Here is a 24,700-nt window from a genome sequence, read left to right as displayed (position 1 = left end):
AATATCACTAGCGGCATCTTTGTTTGCTTCATTCTTGCCACTTGTTGCATCATTCTTGCCACTTATTGCATCATCAACCTTCTTGCTTAATTCTTCCTTCATCTTGCTCATCTCATCTTGCATCTTCTTCATTTCATCTTGGAAGAACTTGACTTGAGCAGTCATCAACTCTTCAGCTATCTTCTTGGCCATCTCGGTGGTGTCGGCTTGCATCTTGTCGGTCTTTGATATTGTTTCTTCTTCATGCGGCGAAGCACCAAAAGAAGACCTTGGCTCTGATACCAATTGAAAGGATTTAAGTAATGCCTAGAGGGGGGTGAATAGGCATATCTAAAAATGTTTGCGTAAACTCAAAGTTAAATATCAGTGACAGTCGGAAGTCCTGACAATTTGGACCGAAACTTCTAACAACCGGAAGTTCCAATGAAAACAACCAGGAGTTCTGGTACCTACGAGAATTTCACTACAAGTGCTAAAATGAACTTTAAGTGCGAGTTATCATACAACCCTACTTCCTAGTGGTAAGATGAAGTGTTGGGGCTACTCCTTTGACGCCAAAAGGTTACCACTTCGTAGATCGAGTCTAAACCCTAAGAGGAGAGTTGGGGAGGAAGACAAACCAACAAGAACAAATATGATAGCACAAATCTCAACAACAACAAGCACAGGGACACACAGATTTATCCCGAGGTTCGGCAACCCCACAAAGGAGCTCCTATGTCCTCGTTGTTGAGGTGACCACAAAAGTCAGAGTCTCTTCCACCTCCTTGCCTCTCTCAAAGCAACCACAAAGGTCACTCGAGTTTTTCACTAAGAAATCAAGGATAATACAAACTTTCCAAGACTTCCACAAGATGGAAGCTCTTGGGCGATGCCTAGCCGGCTAGGGTTCCAAGAACCCAAGAGTAATAGACGCAAGTCCAACTGGCTTGACGAAGAAATCGAGTGCTCAAGCTTACCAAAGTGATTTTCTCACTCAATCCACTCTCCTTTCACTCAAAACCCTAGGGGAATCCAAGATTGTAGTAAAGGGGAGAGGACAGGGACACCTTGAATGCTTGGGAGCTGTTCTGGACGAAGGTTGGTGAGCAATGAATGAGTGGGTAACGATTAGAAGAGAGCAGAGAGCTATTTATACTCATAGTAGAATCCAACCGTTCAGATCTACGTCGGAAGTTCTAACATAGATCTCTAGAACTTCTGGCTCTATGCAAAAACACTATTCACGCAGATAGTCCACTGGGCTTGCTCGCATGTCGTCATAACTCCCGGTGGTCGCCGGGACTTCTAGCTTCCGTCGGGACTCCCGATCGACATGACGAGCTAGGCGACTAAGTCCCAAAGCATCGGGACTTTCGGCACCCAGAACTCCTAACTCCCGTCATGGCATCCGAAGGGTGAAGGTGCGTAGGCAGGCTGCGGCTAAGTCAGCAAGCACCGGGACTTCCGGCACCAAACATCAGAACTTCCGACTACCAAAAGTCCACAAACTATGTCTAAGTGTTCATGAGGTGATTTTGTGTCTCTCTTTTGATTTTATTTAAATGCTTGAGCACTCTATCTTCCTCAGACCACCTAAACTTGCATTCCTCTTTATAGTACGGCGAAACCTATACTCAAAATAAAGAATAAAACTTTCGAGAGCGCTTTGAGTTCGTCCGCCTTTTCAACTTCAACAAATTGAGGGATACCATTTCATCTTTATCAACTCTTTGAATCTTTCATGAGACTAATAGCTGCGGCATATCTCATTAAGATCACATTAGTCCTTAACTTGGATGTCATCAATACACAAAACCCACATGGGGGGCAAATACACTTTCAACATGTGATGTTCTGTAATATTTTTTATGTTCACGCGGTATACATGTGATGTTCTATGATTTATTTTTGTGATGTTCGCATAGTATATATATGATGTTCACGTAAGTATACACTAATGTTCTATGATGTATTATGTGATATTCAAATAGTATACATGTGATGTTTGTGATGTTTTTTGTGATGTTCATATGCGATGTTCTATAATGTATTTAGTGATGTTCTATAATGTATTATGTGATGTTCACATAGTATACATGCGATATTCTATAATGTATTTAGTGATGTTCTATGGTGTATTTAGTGGTGTTCACTCAGCAACTTATGATGTTCTATAGTATATTTTAAGATGTTCAAAAAGTATCCATATGATGTTCTTTTAAATTTTTCTCTGTTATGTGTTTTTATTTTTTTCCTTATGCTTTACTCTAGATTTTATTATTTTTATTTATGTTATTTATTTATTTATTTTTGTGTATATTTGTCGGTGCAGATTGTGACCAACTAGTAAATATTTGTAGTTTTGCCGTATGTTGTGATCGGAGGTAGCCTAGCACTCAATGACACATGATTTATACTGGTTCAGGCAACGTGTCCTACGTCCAATTGGAGTCGATCGGTGACTTTATTCCTGAGTCCAGGTGCTCGAAGTCTGTAGTGGGGTTACAAACAAGAAGGAGAAAGAAGGGGGGAGCGAGAGGCCCGGTCAGACTCTGGTCAAAGCACCGAGAGTGACAGGGGCTCCGCTATGAGCTAAGTGTTTAAGCGTGTGCCTGAGGTCCAAACCTGGCGGTTCTGTGGTTGTGGACTAGTGAACTTGAAGAGCTTATTGAACCTATCTGTTTAGAGGAGGGTGCATCCCCTTTTATAGATGAAGGGAATGGCTTTATAAGTGAGAGGGAGAGGGAGAACGTCGGTTGTTGAGTCTTGCTTCCCATGCCCTCGGGTACAAGATAATTGTAGGCACCCACAACACTATTGGCGCCCACAACACTGTTGATATCGCTGTAGAATGTCAGATGCATGTGGGAGGTTCAGTTGCCTTCTTTGGGTATGACAGACATCGGTGCCTGTCATACGGTCGATGCCTAGAGGCATGTGAGGGGTTTCGCCATGTTCACTTGGTACGATAAAAAGCCGGTGCCCACAACACTGTCGATGCCCAGAGGCATGTGGGGAGCTTTATCGTAAGGGAGTTGATGGCGCCTATAATACTATTTGGGTCCTGATAAGTTAGAAGGTTATGGGGTAGCCTTCCATCATATCATGTCGATACCCAGGGTATGGTCCCGGTATTGTAGTTTGACTTGTGCACCCTATCTTACTCTCTCTATTTGTCTCCTGGTTCCTTCCAAGCGGGCATCCCCGGTCGGATGGCTCCAGTCGGCTCTGCGCCGGTCAGAGAAGAGTGGTGAGCAGGATTTCTATGATCCCCGGTCGAAGACGCGGGGTCAGAGTTAGAAGTAGTGTTTGGGCTAGGCTTTCTGATCGGAGAGGTCATTCGGAGGCGACTGGAGTCTAAAGCAGGTGCTCCGGTCAGATAGACAGACCGAGGTGGTGGTCGAGCAAGCACCGTTTCTCTTCGGACAGAGCCTCCGATCAGTGGCTGGGCCGCCCTTCTGGCCTATTGCTTTTGGACTCTTGGGCCGAGCCTTAGCGTTGAAGTCGGTCCTCGAGGGACCCCGGGTTCGTGAACCCGACTGGAGCCCCCGAGCCCTCGGGCAATTCGGGCAGAATCGTTTGGGGGGGGTTTGTCTTGCCAGTGGGTGCGCACGAGCGCACCCATAGGTGTAGCCCCCGGACGGTTTGGCCAGAACTATCTAGGGGGTTTCGCTGCGTTGTCAGTGGGGGAGGTTTTTCGTTTTGTCGGCGGGTGCGCGCGAGCGCACCCACGGGTGTAGCCCCCAAGCCCCCGGGCGGTTCGGGCAAAAATGTCTAGGGGTGTTTGGTTAGCGGGCGTGTGTGCACGTTTGTTAGTTTAAGATGGAGTTTGCTCAACCAAGGTGTCGTTGCATAATCGAGGTGTTTTAGTCGTTTTGAGAAAATTGGGTGAGAACTCACTAATCCTGGTGTCGATGCGTGCCTGTGGGATCAGACGAGGGAGTTTGTGGATCCTGGCATCGGTGCGCGCCGCGGGACCGGGTTTAGTTAGTTTGAACAAGACAGTGCTCACCGATCCTGGCATCGATGCGTGCCATGGGATCGAGTGAGTTAGAATCGTGGGGTGAGACTGGGGTCGTGAGCCTAGGTGTCCTTGGAGCATAGTCGGAAGCATAGCCGGATGGGGCGATGTCCTTGGAGTGCAGTCATCCTTGTAGCATAGTTAGAAGTGTAGCCGGTCCTTGGAGCGCAGTCGAAAGCATAGCCGGTCCTTGGAGCACAGTCGAAAGCATAGCCGTCAGGGCGAGATCGGGGTCGTAGACCCAGGCTTTTGTGTTTGAGCCCCTGAGCCCTGTCAGGCCTTAGTAGGGGTCAGTGTGAGTTGATGTGTGTTACCCCATCCTCGGTTCCTCACAACCGGAGGGGCTAAGTTTTTGTCGCCTATCCTGATCGCTCGGGCTCGAACGACGCGGCTCGGTGAGTTCGCTAACGGGTGTGATCAAGTGGAATCCAGGTCCATCGTTCGTGATGGGGTCAGCATAGCCCTCTTGTGACATTTCACTACTCCTTTCCCTGCAACACAGCAGATGCCTGGGTCGTTCTGGAGACCGACCCAGGTGGCCTAATGGCCTCTCCTTCGATGGAGATTCTATGGGTTAGGCGAGGTTTAGGATCGAACGAGAAGGTTGAGATGACCCGGTCTGCCAGATCAGGCGAGGGCCACATGAGGCTCATCTATAGTTCTCCCCTGGCTCTGTTGGTTGCTCCTGTCGAATGAGGCAAACTGCCGCTTCGTGATGCAACACCGAGCGTTGTGATGCATTTTGCTGCACGTGCGATGCTTAGTTCTTGAGCCCCCGAGTGGTTCATGCCCTAACCGTCCGGGAGGTTCAGGCGTATGAGATGAATGCGTGTATGGATGTATGAATGAGTTTATATAAGGAAATAGAGGGGGATTGGTAGTGTTACCTTGATGTCCTGAGTGACGGGGTTCGGAGAGCTCTAGTCAGAAATGTCCAACCGGGACCCATGCTCGTCATTCGAGACAGAGTCGGCATGGCCTGCATGAGGCGTCCCTTCGCTTCCTACCTGTATCTTAGTGTCAATCCTGGGTGATTCGATCGACCCAGGGAAGTCCGATGGTCTCTCTTGGCGGAGATCTTATCGTTTGGGTTTTTCCAAGTATGGTCTGGGAAGGCGGAGGGCCGCCTACGAGTGGTGGCGCTTTGGTTCCTGTGCCCGGCATGTGGTAGTGGTGGGCCATACCCAAGCCATGTCCCATTCCGTCGGTCAGTGTGCGTCCCATCGGTCAGGGCACGTCCTGTCGTTTCCCATCCATATTGAATGAGGGAAGGGAGAGAGTTTTTCACTCCGATCCCTCGCCCTTCTTTACCTACCATGGTTTCTCCTTAAATAGGGGGAGGGAGAGGGCTTCTCGTCGTAGTCTCTTACCTGTTCTCTGACTTTCGTCTTTCTTTCTTCTTCCTTCTCACTGAGAGTGCCCGTATGCCGTGGTGGTTCCTAAGTGAGAGAGAGGGTAAGAAGGGGGAGGACTTACGGATCCCTTCATGAATCCGAAGCGTGATGTTGAGCTGAGGGTTGCCGAAGGTGGTGCTGGCCGTCTTTTCCTGAGGAGGGGCGGCTTCCATCGAAGGAGGTGTTGTGCTAGATTTGTTCGGGAGGCCTTTTATGGGACGGAGCCGTGTGTGGAATCTCTCCGGTGGATTTTCACCGGGCAAGTTTTGTCGGAGGGGAAGTTGCTCAAAATCATGCCGGTGGAGGGTTCCGTGCCTGCAACTGCTCAAGTCGGCCAGTTCATAAAGTTTGAAGAGATATCCCCAGCCATGATGGCCATACCTTGGCAGGCAGCATCCCTGTCTAGGAGCTGCCTCGACTGCATGAGAAAGGCAGGAGCTCCATGTTCTTTTACTAAGTATCCATGGGTGCGATGTCCTTGAGGTACCTGTTGCGTTCGCCGAAGTCGAGGGAGCGGAGCCAGGCGCATGCCGTGGCCTTACTTTTGGCGTCGGATGATGTCGCCGAGCGACTGCAGTAACATTTAGAGTAGAAGTAGTCAGTAAATGTAATCGTAAGATTTTGCGAGGGTGTGTGAACAGCCTTTGTATCAATGAATGCATTAGTTTTGTTTCTTGTGATGGTTTTACTCCATTCGGGGAAGTTTGTTCCCTTCGTCCCTTAGTTTTATTTTAGCGTAATTTTGTTCTTCTATTCTTTCTTTTTCGCACCTGCCCATTCGTTCCGTAGGCTGCAACCTTGGGAGCCCGGAACATGGCCCATGAAGCTCGGCTGTTCGTAACCGTAGGTAGAGGCGGGGTGCGATCGGTCGGAATATCTAGAGCAAAGCTACGTAAAGTAATCGAAGGAATGAACTACCCTTTCATCTGGGTAGGAAGGAGTTTTTTCGTATGACAGTAAGCGAAAAAGAGGGGTAAATTTTTAGCATTGTGCCCTTATGTAGCCCCCGAGCGACCCAGGCTAAAAGTGTTTGGGCCGGGGTGTTTTTACAGGAGTAAGTGCTGACTAAAAAAGCGGTAAGGCCTAAATTTTAGGGGGAAAATGACGTAGCTGTTCAATGTTCCAAGTGTTGGTGAGAAGGTTGCCGTTGTTGTCCTCTAGTCGGTAGGTGCCCGGTCGGATTACTTCGGTTACGGTGTACGGTCCTTCCCATGGTGGAGAGAGCTTGTGTTTTTCCTTTGTTGATTGGGTCCTCTGGAGTATGAGATCACCGACTTCGAGGGTCCTTCCCTTGATCTTTCTTTCATGGTACCTACGGAGTGTTTGTTGATAGCGAGCGGAGCAGATGATGGTTATCTCGTGGGCCTCCTCGAGTAGGCCGACTACGTCTTGCTGAGCCTCCGTGGCCTGGTCGTGGTCGAAGGCCTTCACTCTTGGAGCGCCATGGTCAAGGTCGGAGGGCAGTACTGCCTCAGCTCCGTAGGCTAGGAAGAAGGGCGTGAACCCTGTGGAGCGGTTTGGGGTCGTCCGCAGGCTCTAGAGGATCGCTGAGACCTCCGCAACCCATCGCCCGACGTACTTATTGAGTCGGTCGAAGATGTGTGGCTTGTTCTTCACAGGAAATAAGGAAGGTGTCGTCCCACAAGTCATACTTCCTCCAGACAGAACACGCCCGGATGGCCGAGCTAGAGCACCGGGTGGAGTTCGCTTGCCACGAGTCCCAAGTCCGAACGGCCGAGGCGGCCATGGCGCGGGCGGAGGGGCAGCGTGCGGCAGAGTGGGCAACTGCTGCCGAGCAAGGGCTCAAGGCGGCGAAGGCCCACCATGAGGAGATCGAGGCGGGGCTATGGACATCCCTGGCAAATACCGAGGCGGCACTTCAAGAGGCCTTGGCGGCCCTTGAGCCAGAGCAGGCCACCCTGGAGGGGGCACAGAAGGCCCTAGAGGCGGAGCAGAGGGCCCGGTAGAAGGCGGATCAGGAGGTGCTCGTGCTCCGGAACCGGGTGATGGGGACAGAGGACGCGAGTGCCTAGCTGTGCGAGTAGGTGGCTCGGCAGGCAGAGGATCTCTCCACCCTTGAGGCTTCTCATATCGGTGTGCACCTTTTTGTTTTCTCATGGTGTTGATTTTTCCCCAGCCTATTTCTGAGCTTGTCACCCTTCTTGCAGAGCTGGGTGAAAAGGTGAAGGCACTGGAGCGAGACCTAGAGACGACCAAGGCGAGCTTCAACCGGAATGCTAAGGAGCTAGCCAAGTCTCATGAAGAGCGACGTGCTCTCGAAGAGGATCTCGACTAGATCCGCAACGTTGCCTGGCTCGTCATCTCAGAAATCTTCGGGTCAGCGCCAAGTACCAGCGCGCCCGCGGTCTAGCTGGAGGAGGTTCCGGATGTGGTCCAGGACCTTGTCAGGAGCGGGATGTTCTATGGAGCGTCGGGGGTGCTGACCTCTGTGACGACGCATCACCCGAACCTGGACTTTGCCGCTATCTACGATGGGTATGCCGAAGGTCTGAGCATGGAGGACATCCAATCAATCGGGGAGAGCTTGCTGCCGCACGCGCGGTCGGTGTCAGAGCAAGTCTCCACCGAGTGGGTGATGGACATTCGCCGTCAAGACATGGCCTGAAGCATGCGTGGAGAGAACGCTTCCGAGCCTGCGGATAGCCCAGAGCCTGGTTCAGGGGGAAACATTGCCTCGGCCTCGATTGAGCCGAACATCGTGCCGCCAGGGAGTGAGCAGCCTACGCCTTCGTCGGTCGTGCCGCCAGCATATGCCGCCGGGTCAGTTTAATAGCTTGCAAAGTATAAGTAGTTAGTAAACGTAAAAAGTGGGGGAGCCCCCGTGTAAAACGTTTGTGGTGTGTTTTTAATGACTGCAATCGGTTTTTGTTTTTGTGATGGAGTTGCTCCGTTCAGGGAAGCTTGTTCCCTTTTGTTCCTTAGTTTTCCCATAGCATAATTTTGTTTCTTACTTCTTTCTTTCTCGTACCTACCCATTTGTTCCATAGGCTGCAACCTTGTGAGCCCGGGGCGTGGCCCATGAGGCTCGGCTGCTCGTAACCGTAGGAAAGGGCAGGGTGCGATTAGTCGGAATGCTTTAAAGCAAAGCTACGTAAGGCAAACCAAAGGAACAAACTGCCCTTTCGTTCGGGTAGGAAGGAGTTTCTCCAAATGAAAAGTAAAAAACGATAACAGAGGGGTATTAGTGCCCCCTAGTGGAGCCCCCGAGTGCCCCAAGCCAAAAAGTGTTCGGGTCGGGGTGCTTTTATAGGAGCGTTCACTAAGTAAACAATGGTAAAATTGAAACTGAAGGAAAGGAAAAAACGACATAGCTGTTCCAAGCGTTTGTAGAGAACGTCGCCATCGTTGTCTTTCAGTCGGAAGGCGTCCGATTGGATCACTCCAACCTTCAGTCGTCCGAACCCTTTCTCGGTGCGCTCTCTTCGCCTTCTTCCTCCCTCGGGCCGCTAGCTTGTCGCAGAAGGCGCTTGAGGAGCTCGCAGTCCTTGTAGAGGTGTTTGACGGGGAAGTCATGGTTAGCGCATGGGCTCTCCATGAGTTTGTGGAAGTTCTGTTGGGGCTGTGTGCCCGTATGATTAGCCACGGCGACCAACGCGGAGTTGGCCGGTCGGTGGCGATTCTTTCTATTCTTTTTCCCCTCTGCGTGGATGGGCCCTCGTTCTGATCCTGGTGCTTGGCCTTGTCCTGGCCTCCATCAGAGTGCGGTGGAAGTGGCGATTGTTGGAGGTTTTGGGAAAAGGTCCGCGGTCTCGGGCCATCAGGGCTGGGACTCCGGTCGCTGCTGCGCGTGTCTTGGTTTGATCCGAGCCACGTGTAGATGGGCCGTCGGTGCAAAGCGGTTGTCAAGCCAAGATGAGGGGGTAACGTGACCTCTGGTGCTGCGCTTGGTGATTGTAGCGGCGATCGGGTGGAGCGACCCATCTCATGCGTCCCCGTTTCCCCGATGGGGAGAGATGTCATGAGTTGGCATCGTGATATGGAATACTCCGCTTGTTGAACGGCGGCGGTCTCCACTAGTGCCCGGAGGTTCCGGTGGATTGCCCTTTCGTGAGGGTCATTTGGCTCAGACAGGCCGCGTAGAAGCATCGCTGTGGCGGTGATGTTCTGATTGGCCTGAGCGAACTACGGGGGATCGTTCCCCCTATCCATGGTGCTGCGCTGGACCCAATGGGCGTGACCTCAAGTGCTGCTCGTTGATCTACGTGCATGGGGCACAACGTGGTACGCTGAGCGTGCTAGCGTAGTTGGTAGCTGATGCAGCCACCGTTGTCGTGGTTCCCTGTCATGCCCTGTGTAGGAGCGGGGGTCTCCGTACGAGGATCCAAAGGGGTGTGAGCTTGTAAGGACTCTGTTTCCACCGACGACCATCCTAGGGCGTCCACCATAGCGCATTCCTAGGATGGACGGTGGCTAGGTGCCATGTCACCGATGCTGGAGCCGTCGCTCTCAACATCTTCATCCATGAGGTCGTAGAAACAGGTCGGAGCGTAGCCCGCCATTCCCATGAATTTGGATATGAAAGGAGGCGGTGTCAGCATTTTTCAGAGCCCTCGGGCATTCATGTCTGCGGGGGACGCGAGTCCATAGGGGAACTGATCGTGTGGTGGTTGTGGTACGGACAGCATGGTCCCTCCAGATAATTGACATAAGACAGTAAATAGTGAGTAAATAACCAAACATATATTACTCACAGTGAGGTTTGAGCAGAGAGTTTGCTTGAAAAGGAGCACAGATGCCGCGATGTTGAAGTCATCATTCGTTCTGAGGCCAATGGAGGACGTCCCTCTGATGGGCGCCAGGATGATTGCCTCCTCATGGAGGCGCAGTACGCCGAGCCGGTCAGCGAGAAAGTCTAGGCTTCTGAAGTGGAAAGCCTGGGATGGCTCGAAGACTAGGGGAACCCACATCCCAACGGGTGAGAATGCAGGAAACTCCAGCGAGCTGAAGCGAATCGTATCGCCTGAGCCCGCCACGGCGAGGGTGGCAGAAAGGTGGGCCATCCGATGACCAAAAAGTATTGAACGTACAACGTCTTCCCCACTGACGGCGCCAACTATCGGTGCAGATTGTGACCAACTAGAAAATATTTGTAGTTTTGCTGTACGTTGTGATCGGAGGTAGCCTAGCACTCAATGACATAGGATTTATACTGGTTCAGGCAATGTGCCCTACGTCCAGTCGGAGTCAGTCGGTGACTTTATTCCTGAGCCCAGGTGCTCAAAGTTTGTAGTGGGGTTACAAACGAGAAGGAGAAAGAAGGGGGGAGCGAGAGGCCCAGTTGGACTCTGGTCAAAGCACCGAGAGTGATAGGGGCTCCGCTATGAGCTAAGTGTTCAAGCGTGTGCCTGAGGTCTAAACCTGGCGGTTCTGTGGTTGTGGACTAGTGAACTTGAAGAGCTTATTGAACCTATCTGTTTAGAGGAGGGTGCATCCCGTTTTATAGATGAAGGGGATGGCTTTACAAGTGAGAGGGAGAGGGAGAACATCGGTTGCTGTGTCTTGCTTCCCATGCCGTCGGGTATAAGATAATTGTAGGCACCCACAACACTGTTAGCGCCCACAACACTGTTGATGTCGCTGTAGAATGTCAGATGCATGTGGGAGGTTGAGTTGCCTTCTTTGGGTATGACAAACATCGGTGCCTGTCATATGGTCAATGCCCGAAGGCATGTGAGGGGTTTCGCCATGTTCGCCTGGTACGATAAAAAGTCGGTGCCCACAACACTATTGATTCCTAGAGGCATGTGGAGAGCTTTATCATAAGGGAGTTGATTGCGCCTACAATACTATTTGGGTCCTGATAAGTCTGAAAGGTTATGGGGCAGCCTTCCATCATATCCTGTCGGTACCCAAGGTATGGTCCCGGTATTGTAGTTTGACTTGTGCGCCCTGTCTTGCTCTCCCTATTTGTCTCCTGGTTCCTTTCGAGTGGGCGTCCCCGGTTGGATGGCTCTAGTCGGCTCTGCACCGATCAGAGAAGAGCGGTGAGCAGGGTTTCTGTGATCCCCGGTAGGAGACACGGGGTCAGAGTCGGAAGCAGCGTTTGGGTCAGGCTTTCTGATCGGAGAGGTCATTCGGAGGCGACTGGAGTCTGAAGCGGGTGCTCCGGTCGAATAGACGGACCGAGGTGGCGGTCGAGCAGGCGTCGTTTCTCTTCAGACAGAGCCTCCGGTCGGTGGCTGGGCCGCCCTTCCAGCCTATTGTTTTTGGACTCTTGGGCCGAGCCTTGGCGTTGAAGCCAGTCCTCGAGGGACCCCGGGTTCATGAACCTGACAATATTATAATACTAATTTCATGAATCTAAAATTAAAAGGTTGTTCTTCTAAATCGAGAACATTTTTCTTTCGAAGATGGAACATTGTTCTCTGAACCTCAAATATTGTCTCTACTTAATAAAAGAAAATGTTCTATGTTTATAAGATAAATGTTCATTAATAAAATTTTATCTAAATATATCCATGTGGGATCTTGTTTTGAAGGATTTATTACAAGAAACTCGGCGGTGTAATCAGAATTTAATTTGGATGCTTAGTTTAGAAGTTATGATTTTTTTAATTCAATTGAAAATTACTGCATGCGGTGTGGGTGTGGTGGGCCCTATGCGATGGGCCACAGCCTGCGAGAGCGCGCTCTACCTGTGTAGGCGTGAAATCATCGGTGGCAGTGCGGGGTCGGAAGGGGTTATGGTGGGCGGGGAATCATCGACGCCGTGTTACTGTCCGACGCTCGGACCGTAACACCCCCCCCCCCCGTTCGGCGACAACATCGAGTTTGAACCGACATCATCTCTGTGTCTGCTGCTTGCCTCCAGGCTCCAGGTCCCTGTGGAGGGCAGACATCCCTTGTCCTTTCACGGACTAGTCAAAACGGGAATGAGCACAAACACGATCGAGTTAGGCATCAGCTGGCTCAAATCCATAACGAGTTAGAATCAGAAATATTTGTGCTCCAAACACATAGATCAATCCTTCTACTTTAGAAGATCTAAACGACTACCGTCTAGACGTCCGGCGCGAGACCCGTGTCCGGACGCCGATCCCCACGTCTCGCGCCTGCTCCATTCCGCATGCCCGATCCGCTTGGATTCTACGCCACTCGAATGACTCACCCCACTCACGTCACCCAAACATTACTAGCATTGAGAAGAGTAGGAGGAAGATGCAACAACAGATCTACTTTTGAAACATTCAAATAAAACATTTGCAACATACATTTGAAAATAGTTAAAACACTTGCTACATATGTCTGAAACACTTGTAAAACACCTGAAAATGCTTAAACAAGCCATTGCAAAATATATACAACATCCAGATAAAACACGTGCAACATTAAATAAACACACTTGCAACATACGTCTGAAAAAACAACTAAAACATTAGGAACAAAAGCTTGCAAGATACGTGTACAACCATTACAACATATGCAACATCCCAATCTACTTCTGCAACATCCATATGAAACAATTGCAATATCCAGATGAAACATGTGAAACACTTAAAACTTACTCTTGCAACATGTGTTTCCAGCGCGTAATGTCACATTGATGCTTGGACAAATCACGGAGCTCAACGTCGCTGCGGCGCATCGAGCTTGCCGGTGTGCATCTAGGCGAGGACCTGCTCGATGGCCTGCGTGAGCACCTATGCGAGGTGCACGAGCACCTACTCCGTGGCCTAGGCCAGCGCACATGGGCGCGATGGAGGATGGGCTTGGCGCGATGGGGGATGGAGGCGCTGTGGGGGATGGCTGGGGCAGCGCGCTACAGTGCCAAGTAGGGTCGGCGGCCGAGAGTTGCGCCTTGGAGGCGGTCGCGCACCGCGCTTGGCTGGGCCAGGAGCCGAGCACTAGAGGCGGTAAGCGAGCGGATAGGCCGCCATTAGAGGGCCCGCTAGCAGGCACATCGTGGCCCTAGCGGCGGCCCAACACGATGGGACCCGGTGGAGGCACTACGTAAGGGATCCCTAGTGGAGGCACCGCACGCGGGACTCGGCGACGGTGGCGCAGTATCCCTTTCTTCGGCGCGCACAGGGTCCAGTCCCTCTCCGGCCACGCGGGGCCCTTCTCCGGTGCACGTGGCATGGATGCGACCGGATCTAGCGATGATGACAGCGACAATGACGATGCGTAGATCTAGTGAGCAGTGGCGGCAATGTGTGCATGGGCTCAGCGGCCTTGTCCATGGACAGATATGGAGGCGTGAGGATCCTCTCGGCGGCGCCCACGCAGATCTAACGACGGTCGGTGAAAGGTCCTAATATGGCTAGAGGGGGGTGAATAGCCTATTTAAAAATCTACAAACCAACTAGACCAATTTGATTAGTATAACAAATAACGAAAAGCAAACTTGCTCTAGCTCTACAAGGGTTACAAGCCACCTATCCAATAATTCTAGATACCATGATTACTAGACACATAATTTACTAAGTCACTACTCACTAAGAGCTCTCACACTTGCTACACTAAAGAGCTCCACTAGATGAACTTAAGCTACAAAGCAAGCTCGCAATTCTAGTTACACTAAAGAGCTTGCTACAACTAGTTTGCGGGAATATAAATGAGTATGTGAGGTGATTATACCACCGTGTAGAGGAGTGAACCAATCACAAGATGAATACTAACTCAATCACCGGGAGAATACCAAAAGGCAAGAGACAACCATTTTTTCTCCCGAGATTCACGTGCTTGCCGGCACGCTAGTCCCTGTTGTGTCGACCAACACTTGGTGGTTCGACGGCTAAGAGGTGTTGCACGAACCTCGTCCATACAATTGGACACCGCAAGAACCTACCCACAAGTGAGGTAACTCAATGACACGAGCAATCCACTAGAGTTACCTTTCGGTGCTCCACCGAGGAAGGCACAAGACCCCTCACAATCACCAGGAGATGGTCATGAACAATCACCAACTCATGTCAATCCTCCTTCACTGCTCCAAGCCGTCTAGGTGGCAGCAACCACCAAGAGCAACAAGTGAATCCCGTAGCGAAATACGAACACCAAGTGTCTCTAGATGCAATCACTCAAGCAATGCACTTGGATTCTCTCCTAATCTTACAAAGATGATAAATCAATGATGGAGATGAGTGGGAGGGCTTTGGCTAAGCTCACAAGGTTGCTATGTCAATGCAAATGGCCAAAAGAGTGGGCTTGAGCTAGCCATGGGGCTTAAATAGAGAGCCCCCACGAATAGAGCCGTGGGCTCTCTGTTCACTGAAAAAACGGGGCGACCAGACGCGCCGGTCAGATCGACCAGACACAGGACCCCAACGTCCGGTCGCACGATGCACGCTACGTGGCCCCTGCTTCAAATGCTGATCGTCTAATCTTAATGGTCATTAGTGCACTTAAGTTGTGACCAGACACGCTGCTCGAAGTGACCGAACGCACCATCACCAGCGTCCGGTAGTTTTCAGTAAGGTTTCACTCGCGATCGAACGCGTCCGGCCATGCCCGACCGGACTCACCCAGCGTCCGGTCACTCATCGTCTACTCTGTGCACTGCCACATCAGCATGACCGAACGTTGAATAGTGTTCAGTCAGAGTCCGATCGCCTGCGTCCGGTCAAGGGACTGAGGGCGGCCTTCACTGTGCGCCACTGACCGGACACAAGACCCCAGCGTCCGGTCAGTGCGTGACCAGCGTTCGGTGCACTCTGTGAAATCCTGTCTTTTCTGTACAGGGAGCCGGTGGCACCATCGGACTATCCGCACTCTACGGGCGGACACTCCGCCGGTGAAGTTTCGAACCCTTGCTCCCAAGTGCTAAACACAATGTGTATCACCTTTGTGCATGTGTGTTGGCATATTTTCACAAATATTTTCAAGGGTGTTAGCACTCCACTAGATTCTAAAAGCATATGCAATGAGTTAGAGCATCTAGTGGTACTTTGATAACCGTATTTCAATATAAGTTTCACCCCTCTTAATAGTATGACTATCGATCCTAAATGTGATCACACTCACTAAGTGTCTCGATCATTAGAACGAAAAGCTCCTATCAAGTTTTACCTTTGCCTTGAGCTTTTTGTTTTTCTTTCTCCTTTTTTTTAAGTTCAAGCATTTGATCATCACCATGCCATCACCATCATCATGTCATGATCACTATTGCTTCACCACTTGGAGTAGTGCTACCTATCTTATAATCACTTTGATAAACTAGGTTAACACTTAGGGTTTTTATCAATTCACAAAAACAAACTAGAGCTTTTAGTTTAGAGCTACGACGACGGCTACGTGCGAGCTCGTTGATGAGCTCGAATACGGGCTCATTGGCGAGCTTTTTTAATTTTTCTAAAATTATTTACGCAGACCGGCAATCGGCCGCCTTCGTTAATCTTGTTTTCGTAGTCGGGTATTTTGGCCGCCGGTATTAATCTCGGTTAACACAGGCGTTTTACACGAGGCGGGTGCGATGCCCGCTTGGGAAAATGGTTTTTGACTGCCTCATAAAACTATTCCTGTAGTAGTGGTAAAAAAATATATGCATTTCTTCGCAGATGAAATATAGTTGGCATGGCCGGTGTCCTTTGTAACATAAACTCTTTTTCTTCTTAAATGAAATGATACACAGAGCTCATGCGTAATTGAGAAAAAATATAATATTTGAAAGAAACAAATAAAATATTAAAATATCGGCCGTCGTAACTATTTGGAGTGGGCTGCCAGCACATGGGCCTCCATGTTTTAAAAGGTGAAAAGCGAGAAAGCGAAAAGCCCATCAAGTGAAGGCGTCCCTTGGTGGCGCGAGGGGACGTCTCCAACGTCAAACGGAAAAGAATAAATAAAATCGCTCCAAAAAAAAAGGAAAAAATAAAAAAAATCGCAGAGAGTTCAATTGGCAGTTGCTGAGCCAGACTGAGCGCGCTCGCCGTCGCCGACAAGCCGTGACCCCGCCTCCGCCGGCGGCGATGGGCAATTCGCAGGCTTCGCCGGCGTCCGCCTCCAGCTCCCGCTTCGTCATGGCGTCGAGGTACTACCCCACTACCAGCTGCCTGCCACCTCCATCGCTGCGGCTATTCGCAAGCCTTGTCTGGTGATCTCACCACCGGCTCGCTTCGTCGCAGGGCCTTCTCGAAGCAGGAGCTGGACGGCCTCCGCGGCTTATTCACCTCCCTCGCAGCGCAGTCGCAGACCAGCGCTGCGCCATCTCACGCCCCGTCTTCCCCGTGAGCACCGCACGCGCATTCGCTCCTTTGAATTGGGCCTGGATCTGGCTGGATCTGGATTACGATTTCTAACGGCTTTGGCTCTATTTGCGCAGGAATAGTATGGGGTGCGGGGGCCATTAGGCGACAGGCTGTTCCAGCTGGTGGTGAAGGAGAGTGGCGGGAGCGATGGGGTCACGTTCGAGGATTTGATCATCTCCAAAGTTAGTGCTCGACTCAATTCGATCCACTCTGTTGTTCGTTTAGTTGTCGCGAGCGAGGGTATAGTGATGTGTTGGTATCTGGTGGAATTGATCGAAGTTAAGATCGAGACATGGTCACATGGGTGCAATATTGCTCAGTAGATTAGGCTTGGGCTGTTGAGTTTTCTGATAAGAATGCCTATACAACTAGTACTTTCATCCAATGAGATGCTTCACTGTGAGCTTTTAAGATTTTGTATGTACTCCCTCCGTCCTGTAATATAGCGTATTCTAGCATTCAAAATTTGTCCTCAAATATAAGGCATTTTAGAAGATAGAAATCAGTTTTGCATTACATACTTTCCATTTATCTACCAATCTGTTGATGATAGCGTCTTATTAGGAAATAAAGTGAGGACGCATGCGTCTTTTGTGTTCTCTCTTAATTTGTCCTAAAAATTCTAGAATGCACTATATTATAGGACAGAGGGAGTAGTACTTTGTATGTATTCTATAGTTTGACACTCTTTTCTTTGTTGCATGTAGGCAACATATGGAAGGGGAACTCGAGATGAGGTTGATGAATTCATTTATCAACTGTGTGATGTCACAGGAGATAGTGCCTTAACAAGGTATTGCTCGAGAGAAATTATTTTCTTCTGATACATTGGTGTGTCATGTGTGAATCATGTCCTTTGCTAAGCTGTTTCAGTAGTTGAATGCTTCAAATTTGAAAATTACCTCGAACAAAGACATCAAAAAGCGCAAGTGATATGAATGAAGGGTAGGGGTTTCTGGTTACCATTGGGCCTTATGCATTCCGGTGTCATGTTTTAGGTAATTCTTTCGCTGGGTGATATAATGAATTTGTTTGCATTTAGAAAAATTCATACTTTGTGTTAACAAAGCTTATGATTTATTGTTTGTTTGGGATTTTTTTATTCAGGCTTTTAGGCATTAATTGGTATTTACTCTTGCATCTACCCCTCACGTGCACTGCCAGGTCTGATTTGGAATCTGTGTTGGCATCCATTCATGAAACTGTATTTGCAGCAAAGAAGGAAGTTGGCGAAGGTTCCGACAGCAGGCCATTTGAAGCATTCCTCAACTCTGCAGTATTTTCAAAGGATGCTGAAGGGGTCTCAGAGAAGTCTATGTCATTATCAGACTTTAGGAACCTGTGCATTCTCTTGCCATCATTGAGGAAGTTCCTTGGAAATTTGTTGATGCCCCCTGATTCAGGTCTGTCTTATTCTTGCCATTCTGTTAGTATTCCTAAGCAGCATTTCCATCATTTTTTAAACAAAATTATCAGACCCATCTGATGCTGTAGGAGTTGGGCTGATATTTTTCGTCAGGTCGTTCCTCATTAGTCTTCACATCTAGGAATTCACACCATGATATCCGAGTGAAGTTTTGCACTATTCTCTCAAAAAAGTTTATGCACTTACTCTATAGCTGGAGTGTTAGGAAAAGCTTATAAGCCTGTACAAAAGGATGTAGATGCAATCTTACAACTAAGAAGTTTGTCATGCACATAACTATGTGAAAAATACAAAGACATACAATTGAAGAACTTATACTATTTTCTTGAAAAATGGGACGCCATACTACATTAAGACTATTCCTCTAAAACTTCTACCAGTAGTAGAGGTAGAAGTTATATTATGGAACCATTGCTTTCTAAGTCTCAAAACCATATCAAACCAAATAGTCTTGAGGCATACTGTTTTCGCCTCCTACAAAATTTTGAGTCCTCTTTCTCAAGCATGCCTCATTCTCAACCATACTTTTATGCCTGGATTAATGGCAGATACAGACATATGTTTTGCTGAGTTTTAGGAAGATGCCAATATGTCTGATTAAGTCATAAATAATGTAATTTAGTATACAAATCAATTAAGTAAATGTGCTAACTGTAGTGAATTTGGTATTTTCTTACTAGATTCCACAACAGGACACCAATTAGAACTAATATGTTGTTTGGCTTAGTGTTTTTTACACGTTTCCTAGATTCAGTTATTAGGACATTTCCTAGATATGGTGCTTGTGCTGCATGAGTGCCAGCATTTGTCACTTGTGTCATTTCACTCTTGCCTATTCATTCTAAAGCAATTTCAATTGGTTCTGCACATTCTGTCTTTAGTTGTACGCTTATACATCTAGCATGTTTATTATCATTTGAGCAGTTTAAATGAAATATAACGTACATGATATATCATGTCATGCTTTTGCTGACTTTATTTCATTTGTAGGTAGACCAGGGTTTGAAGTACCACTGCTTCATTATCCTGAAAACATCTCCACTGATTTGCTGCTTCTAAATAAAGAGTATGCCTGGCATATTGGAGGAGTCTTTTCCCACCATGAGGTGCAAGAGTGGAAGCTTTTATATCACAGTTCTCTTCATGGACAAAGCTTCAACACTTTCTTAGGCAAAGTAACGTGAGTACTCTTCAATTTTGTAAATCTGCTGGAGTGAAAGCCACATTTTTTAAACTTTATTCATAATTATAAAGATGTGTTATTATATATGGAAATGGCATAATGAAACTAAGTTCCATTCTCATGATATGATTTCAATTACTTTTCTTTGTCTGCTCAGCGGCCATATTGATGCCAATTGTCATTGCTAATAATGGGCACAAACATGACAATTTTACAACCTATCCTCATGATTCAAGAGAGTCCTTATGCTTGCCCTATCACTTCATACATTCCATCTGAATAATTTTCGACCTATATATGTCCTTGGATATGTTTCTTGTTTTATAGGAATGGAGATGCTCAGACTGTTCTGATTGTTAAAGATACTGAAGGATCAATTTATGGTGGATATGCATCACAGCCTTGGGAAAGACACAGTGATTTTTATGGTGACATGAAGACATTCCTCTTCAAATTATATCCTCAAGCATCCATTTTCTGCCCTACTGGAGCAAACAAGAATTTGCAATGGGTATGTTTTGCTCTGTATGATATATCTCCTTGTTTTAATTTTCTTCACTGTTTGTGTTACTACTAATCCTCTCCGGAATATAAAGGGTAGTTTACATCATTAGCTTATTTTGGCAGTGTGCTATAACTTCAGCTCTGAGAACATACCCAATGGTATTGGATTTGGAGGGCAGCCACATCATTTTGGACTCTTTTTATCTGCAAATTTCGATCAAGGGCACTCATTTACTTGTAGCACGTTTACCAGCCCTCCCCTTTCCAAGACAAATAGGTTCAGGCCAGAAGTTATTGAATGTTGGGGTATACAAATGAGAGGAGCACAAGATGAAAAGCTGGAGCTAGTCAAGGGGACAGTCCTCGAGAGATTCAAGGAGGACCGGAACATGCTGAAGATGGTTGGTTTGGCAAATGCAAGTGATTAAGTGACAGAGGATCACAATGATGTACATGTTAGAGAGCCTGTACAGCACATGTTCATAAAAAACAATCCATCCTGAGACCATGTCTTTGTGTTCTACTGTTCATATATTGCTTTGTCACTCAAAATATTCATTTGATCCACACTTTGTAACAGTTGACCTACTTCTGTACCCAGTTGTGAAAGACAGACGAGCTAATGGTGTGTTTTATCTCAGGATGAAGTCATCCAAGATAAGATGGTCTATCATGAGTTTATCCCTTTTGTCTTACTAATGTGCTTGTGAGGATGAAGTAGTGATGGATCAACCCAAGCTATTATTCAAACCAAACTAAAATATGACAAGTGATAAGGTAATGGATGATCTTATTCTTTAAACTAAACACCTTGTAATCCACGTCATAATGCTCCCTAATTTTGCTTGACATCCGTCGGGATGTGCTTAAAAACCATAGTGACGAAGAATATTAACTTGTAATCCATGTCATAATGCTCTCAAATTTTGCTTGACATTCCTATGATGTGCTTTAAAACCGTAGTAAGGAATAATAACTTGAGTGACTTGGGAATACCATTTGAGGAATCTGGTGTTTTTTCTTGCAAAGTTTTCAAAACCTCTGAAAAAAAATTGAAAAGTGAAGTTGGATGATAATTTATCAAGACCATTCCTTCTCTCAGTCACCAGAGTCAAGATAAGAATGGTAGAAGTCTCGTAGTAATTGAATAAAAAACGTTGGATCATGCACATCGTACATGTAGGGAATTGACAGTGACGTAACTTTTGATCTCTCAAGCCTTTGTATTTGGGCAACATATCAAGTACAAACTAACCAACCTGTGCAAACTTAAAAACCATCAATCAGAACCACTAGATACCGATCCAATAGATGGGATGAGGGGGCTTAAGCGCAAAAAAAAGGCCGACGGGTGGGGGGCTTAAGCGCAAAAAAATCCCACCTCTCATCCTATTCACTGGATCAGCATCTAGTGGTCCTGATTGGTAGTTTTCAAGTTTGCATAGATTGATTAGTTTGCACCTGATATGTTGTCATTTGAGGGTGGATGGGTGGGTGTTTGGGGGGGGGGGGGCGTATAAATTAGAACTTGAATTGTGAAATATTGTAAACTTAGGCATAATTCTCTTATCCATATGTTGGATGATGATACAACAGTAGAAAAGCTGCCTACACAAGTCTGTATGAAATATTTTGTGGCACGGTTTATTAGGATCAGTGCTTGGAAATAATTATAATGGACAAAATGCTAGGCTTCATAACTATTCCATTACAGGCTAGAAATATATGCACTGAACATCATTTACCAGAAATGACGAAAGCCAGGGTTAGCTGCTATCAATCGAGAAACACTATTATTGTGGACTAGAAATATATGCACTGAACATCATTTACCAGAATTGCATTTTCTTGTGGACGGAGGGAATGTGACAGAAAAAAAATAATTTACTCTCAATCTAAATCGGTCATTGCCTCGCTGCAGTGTGCACACTGTGGCCTTTCTATGCAGAGCGGTTGATGTCATGTCAAAGCACAGCTGATTCAAAACAAGACTGTCATGTTTCAAGCCCAGCAACGTCTGCAACGAATAACACCGCGAGTCCGCTATTTTTTTTAAACAAAGGCAGCAGCTCTGCCACTCAATTAAGACAGAAAGAATTTATGTATAAAAGGGCTAACCAACTGGATGCCAAAAAGCGCACCCGATAGGCTAACCAACCCACACGACGCAGCTGAGCACTAACACGGCACACTACCATGGGTCATCGTTGCCAAGCAAGGCCGAAGACGCCCGCAGCTCCGACTTCTCATGGCAGCCCACACACAAGCCACCCACCAACGAGCCCGAAGCAAGCGGCCGCTACCGGTCATCGTTGCCAAGCTCAAGCACCCCGCAAAGAGCAGCTCCGACTTCCAATCACGGCCACACGCCTCGCCTCCAGCGCTTGCCGACCCCTAGCAGACCCCAGCCAACGATGAAGGTGGGGGCTCGCCGCGTGTCATCGTTGCCGAGCCACGTCCCTGACGCAGCAGCTTCGACCGTGAGTCCGTTATCCACCACTGTAAATCAAGCAAAGATCCTACTGATCACCAAATCAGCAGAAGAGTGTGCCACGGAACGTCCCTGAACAAGCAATGTAAGAGCTTGCCATTTCTTTGCCAGAATTTGAAGAGAAGATGGTGTTCAGTTTCCACCTAAACATCGCACTTTACCGATAGAGGTATACTAGTAAATCTGTAAAGATCCACATTACAACAATTTAGTGGTGCCAGAATACAGCCCATTAATAAAGATTTGTAAGGAACAATAGTAACATAATACAACAAGGTACTGTGAATCATATAGCATAAGCAATGATAATATTTGTCAACAACTGGGAATCTCATATCCTTTTGATACTGCTATAAACTGGTATGCTGGTATAAACTGGTAGCCAGGTGTTGGTTTACACCTGGAAAAGGGGTATGAGAAGAATATTGTGTTAAATGCATGATTATACCCATTGAATCAATACTGTTGACAGAAAGCACAAACATAGTACTTCATATCATCAATAAAAAATATAAGCTGGTTCTAGGATTACTTCTAGTTTCGACCATTTTAATATAAACCAATTACGTAGATTTGCAGCATGCCACCAGTGTCATGAAAAAAAAATCCCAACACATAGTTACTTTGGTCGAAACTACATAAACGTAGAAATCACTAGTCAGAGTGTCAGCAAAAAGAAAATAAACTCTGATCTAAACAGATTGCATTGCATGATATTATCCTTAGTGCTCGTTCAAACCCAGCAGGAGCTCACCACGTGGAAGACAGCCAACAGTGTGTTAAACTAGCTACTTGATCACTGACAACCATTCACCCTGCCGAACTCAATTTGCTACCACTGCATGTTCAACCAAACCAGCATACGGGTGAAGCAGGCCAACGAAGAGAGCTTGGGAAGGGCGGCAACAATATGGCATACAGGGATACGGTGCAGTTGGATATAATGTGAGTAGGGCTTTGCTTCTGTGTTGAATACAGTTATCCAAGGGTATCCAAATGTGAACGATTGTTTCAGGATAATGAGAAAAGGGGGCACCTGATAATTGGTTATTCTGGGACAACCCATGGCTGGGCAGGCCATTGCGCACATGAACCTTTGTTATAACCGGCATCCCCTATGCCAGGCGTAGGCCCAATAGTGGCTAGGGGGCCGGTCTGTTAAGGGGCTTAGAGGCCCAATTTATCGCTTATTTGGTATTTTCTTAGAGAGAGATATAGTATCACATTCACTTGGTAGTGTATTAATAAAATATAATATTGTAGTGCTCATCATGTCTAAGTTAATTAATCTATCAACAAAAAATTCTAATTGAAGGCCTGCTTTATTATATATACAAATAAAAAGGAGGCAATTTTCATAGCCATGCGAAAGTTAAAATTAACTCGCTAAATTTACATCTAAATTATGCAATCTACCATTTATGAACTTTAGTTCGAAATAGCCCACAAATTTGTATTTAAATTACCTACATTTATCATTATGATAGACAATGCAAAGTATCTCCTAATTTCGTATCCAAATAACCCACACATGTCACTAATTAACAAAGATAATATAAAGTAAAAGCTTTGATCATCTAAAATATCAACCTTCACTGCTATAATCAAACTTATTCAAACTTAAATTATCTGTTTTTTGATAACCAGTGGGAATGAAGGTAGTAGGAGATATACTTCTTCCACCTCCTGCCCTATCCTCCTATCTCTAGATGTGAATTTGACATGTCGTGGCGGCCGAATTGCAGTCATATTGTAAACGTATTTTGATTTTTTTCTTCAACAATTTATATTTCATTTTGCTTCTTTCAAACAAGATAAGATCGATAGGCTTCTAAAGTATTTGCACTGTTCCATGCTCATGCGTGCTGAACTGCTCATGACCACAGAAATTTCTTCTAGGAATGATCACAAGTGGAAGCCAACAGTCAAGAACTATGTGCAAGATCTTGCCAAGTAACAATTATAAGACTATTAAAACACGATCTTCTCTTCAGCGACGGGTGTTGAAAAAATTAAACTAGCTAGGGTAACTAGTAAGCTGGAGTTTAATAACCCCCAACAAACCTGGCCTGCTGCTCGTCCAGAAGCTGCGGCTTCGTTACCACGGTATTTTACCGTCTTCGGATCCTTTCTGTGTGGACAGGATTTCATGCGTCCGCTTCTGCTAAACGTGAATTAGGCTCGCAATCGCTTAGTTTGGCTCGTCGTTGGCTTCTGCTTCTGCCTCTCTTACCTGTTCGCATCGACTTCTGCCCCCATCTGGGAGCCGTCCTTTTCTTCCGCCTCGGTTTCTCCCGATCGGCATCGCCGCCATTCTTCCTCCCTCTCCTCCGATCCACCTTATATGTGCTTCGTCGCCGCCGCTCCGTCCTATCGCCGCTCGCCGTCGCTACGTCCCCTCGCTACTGGTGCGCCCTCTCCCTCTCTCGCGACGTGGTGCCATGCCAGCCAGTGCCGGGCGACGGCTCCCCTGGCCTCCAGCGCCGCATAGC

General features: G+C 47.3%; 1 protein-coding gene across 1 annotated transcript; it reads left to right on the top strand.

The window, feature by feature from the left end:
• The first annotated feature begins 16,228 nt into the window (after positions 1-16,228).
• LOC136508368 (uncharacterized) lies at positions 16,229-20,385 on the top strand. Its single transcript, XM_066503026.1, is given in 9 exon segments — positions 16,229-16,387; positions 16,482-16,558; positions 16,561-16,583; positions 16,679-16,786; positions 17,312-17,397; positions 17,769-18,007; positions 19,021-19,210; positions 19,541-19,728; positions 19,841-20,385. Coding segments are annotated over 9 exon segments (1,278 nt in total). The 5' UTR covers positions 16,229-16,325; the 3' UTR covers positions 20,146-20,385.
• Positions 20,386-24,700: the final 4,315 nt, after the last annotated feature.

This window comes from Miscanthus floridulus, chromosome 15 (genome assembly GCF_019320115.1).
Source record: "Miscanthus floridulus cultivar M001 chromosome 15, ASM1932011v1, whole genome shotgun sequence".
Taxonomy (NCBI): Eukaryota; Viridiplantae; Streptophyta; class Magnoliopsida; order Poales; family Poaceae; genus Miscanthus; species Miscanthus floridulus.
The sequence above is the reverse complement of the archived record's forward strand: the minus strand, read 5'-3'. Positions and strand labels throughout refer to the sequence as shown.